The sequence below is a fragment of the Rutidosis leptorrhynchoides genome, chromosome 2 (assembly GCF_046630445.1).
Source record: "Rutidosis leptorrhynchoides isolate AG116_Rl617_1_P2 chromosome 2, CSIRO_AGI_Rlap_v1, whole genome shotgun sequence".
Taxonomy (NCBI): Eukaryota; Viridiplantae; Streptophyta; class Magnoliopsida; order Asterales; family Asteraceae; genus Rutidosis; species Rutidosis leptorrhynchoides.
Window position 1 is genome coordinate 20,427,944 of NC_092334.1, and position 3,184 is coordinate 20,431,127.

The following is a 3,184-nucleotide window of genomic DNA, read 5'->3' on the forward strand; positions in this document are numbered from 1 at the left end:
ACTTTTGCATTAGGATTAATCTAAAGCCGCACCAATCTTTTAAAGGTATCAAGCAAAGGAGCTTCCGCAACCCAAGAATCATCCCAATACCAAGTGTTGTTGCCATTACCAATCGACCCCGAGAACGACTTGGAGAAGTCGACCCCTAGGTGATCGATGTCTTCACCTGTTATAACAATATTACTTCATATGGTGTTAGCATAAGCAATATAAGTATCCCCACCCGAAATAAGAGAACCCGAAACCTCATAGATGCTTTTAATAACACTAACCCACAAGGAAGCGGGTTCGGCATAAAACCTCCACCACCACTTGCCGATTAGTGCTAAATTTTTAACAAAAAGAGAACCCACATTTAGTCCGCCATCCGCCAAGGGGCGAATGACATCATCCCATTTTACCCACGAGATTTTTGACTCGTTTCCCGCCCCACCCCAAAAGAATTTACGTCTCACACTCTCAAGTTTTTTAAGCACGGTAGGCGGAGCACGCGAAAAGTAATACAACGGTAAACTATTTAGAACCGAATTCACAAGGGTTAAACTTCCACTGAAAGACATTGCACGGGCTTTCCAATCCGATAACCTCTTCTCAAACTTTTCTACAATCGGTTTCCAACTAGTCATTTTTCTCATTTTTGCACCAACCGGAAGACCTAGATAAATAAATGGGAAAGTACCAACCGTACACCCAAAAAGATTCGCCATCTCTTCCACCTCTACTTTATCAATTCCACCCCAAATAAATTACTCTTATTATAATTGACCTTTAAACCGGAACTCAACTCAAAACACTTTAGAAGTTTCATTAAGTTACCAATGTTTTCCATTCTCCAAGAACCAAAGAAAATGGTATCATCCGCATATTGGAGATGAGAAATATTGATTTTGTCACGACCAATTTCCACCCCACTAAATAAATTATTCGATACCGCATTTTTCGCCAACCAATTAAGACCTTTCGCGGCGATAATGAAGAGAAATGGGGAAAGGGGATCACCTTGTCTAACAACCCCCCCCCCCCCCCCCCCCCTCAAGTTTAAACTCTTTAGTAGGTGATCCATTAACTAAAACGGAGATAGAATCACTTTTGAGACAAGATGAAATCCAATTCCACCATTTGACACCAAAACCCATTAGAGCCATCATTTGATCCAAAAAATTCCAATTAAGGCTATAGAAAGCTTTCTCGAAATCCACTTTAAAAACAAGACTTTTTGAACGATTATTCTTTAGATACTCAAGTGTTTCATTCGCGATAAGAACTCCATCAGTTATGTTTCTCCCTTTTATAAACGCGCTTTGTTCGAAGCCAACAAGATGTGGAATAACATTACGAATACGAATTGATAGAAGTTTAGCAATAATTTTGTACAAGCTTCCAATTAGGATAATAGGCCGGCATTCGTTCAAACTCACAGGATCCGTCTTTTTAGAACTAAAGTAATAAAAGATGAGTTGCAACCCGAGGAGATTGAGCCCGTACTCCAAAATTGGTTGATAGCCGCTATTAGATCCTCCCTAATAATTGCCCAATTTTTTTTTATATAAAAATGCATATTGAAACCATCCGGGCCAGGGGCTTTGTTACTAGCACATTCATTGATTGCATCCCAGATTTCTTTTTCACTAAATTCAGCTTGTAAGGACTCATTTTCAGCATCTGTTACTCGAAACATTTTGTGAGACTGACCAGGCGTATTAGAATCAGTACCGGGAAAAGATCCAGCACCATTAATAGTAGGATTATCTGAAACTTGCCTGGACATCTCAGCATTCGGCCCAACAGGTCTGGCCATCTCAGTAATCGGCCCAATATTATCAGTGTGAATTTCCGGCCCATGAACTGAAACATGAGATATATTAGGTGGCCCATAAGAATCTGGGCAGTCCACAAGCATGGGCCTGCAACCATTGGACTGATAAAAAATATTTTTAAAGTGCTGAAAAACTTCTAATTTAACCACTTCCAGGTCTTCGTTCCACACACCATTAACATTTACCCCACGAATATTACACTTAATATATTTTCTTCGAATGGAGGCATGGAAGTACTTTGAGTTCTCGTCACCTTCTAACGTCCATCTAATTCTAGCTTTTTATTTTAACATATTTGCTTTAATTCTATCCTTTTCGATCCATTTTTGTCGACAATCTAACCAAGTAGCACGATCCGAATCACTAAGAGGATGTGATTCCGCTTTTAACTCCCACTCCATGGCCTCTTTTTTCAAACAATTAATTTCATTATCAATTTTACCAAAGTTTTCTTTGCTCCAATTCCTAAGTGCGGTTTAACATTCTTGAGTTTATCCCTAAAATTATAATCCTTCCTAGAGCCTCTAATGGGTTGATTCCAAGCTTCAATAATGACATTGTCAATTCCGGTGCAATTGAACCACTCATCAAACACTTTGAAAGGTTTCGGACCATAATCAATAATTTTATCACGAAGTAACAATGGACAATGATCTGAGAGGTCATGATCTAAAGCTATGATAGAGAGATCATCCAAAGACATAAATTTATCTGTCACCAAGAATCGATCTAGATTACTTAACTTCACCCCATCATCACTAATCCTAGTATACTTCCTCCCACTTGTTGCAATCTCGGTCAAATTATTCCTAACGATGAAGTCATTAAATCTATCCGCCCTACTTTGATGGAATTGCGAGTTAACACGGTCCGATATATCCCTAGCCTCATTGAAATCCCCACATAATAGCTAAGCCACATCTATACTAACTATAAGTCTATCTAGCGAATCCCACATTAACTTCTTTTTACTATCACTATGCGGACCATAAACATTGACAATAATAGATTCCTCACCCGAACTTTTCCATTTCCCTCGAATTGCTATATAGAACTCATTACCGGTAGAATCAATTATCTCAAAAAACGAAGTATCCCTAATAACTATCAAACCCCCTGACTTACCCAAAGCCTCTTTTTGAACATAACCAAAATTAGTATCACCCAACAAGTCTTGTACCCGACGCTCACTAACACCACTAGACTTAGTTTCTTGGAAAACTGCTATACTAGGTCTTTCTTTCACACAAATACTCCTAACCCACCCAAATTTCCCCTTAACCGCAAACCCCCTAATATTAAGAGATAGAATCTTCATTAAAAACAAGAGGAAACGATGAAAGAGAGGACCAACTTACTGTAGGTTA

The 3,184-nt window shown here is 38.9% G+C and overlaps 1 protein-coding gene across 1 annotated transcript; it reads right to left on the reverse strand.

Moving 5' to 3' along the window:
• Positions 1-1,414: 1,414 nt before the first annotated feature.
• LOC139887683 (uncharacterized) lies at positions 1,415-2,520 on the reverse strand. Its single transcript, XM_071870750.1, has 2 exons — positions 2,260-2,520; positions 1,415-1,918 (listed from the first exon to the last, which is right to left on the reverse strand). The coding sequence occupies exons 1-2, from the start codon at positions 2,518-2,520 to the stop codon at positions 1,415-1,417; spliced, it is 765 nt and encodes a 254-aa protein (XP_071726851.1).
• Between the last annotated feature and the right edge of the window lie 664 nt (positions 2,521-3,184).

Excerpts from the sequence above, each read along its gene's own strand:
- LOC139887683 (XM_071870750.1), bottom strand. The coding sequence starts at position 2,520 with ATGTCTTTGGATGATCTCTCTATCATAGCTTTAGATCATGACCTCTCA. Across the intron at positions 1,919-2,259 it reads TTGGAGCAAAGAAAACTTTG|TCCAATGGTTGCAGGCCCAT; the intron begins GTAAAATTGATA and ends ATTTTTTATCAG.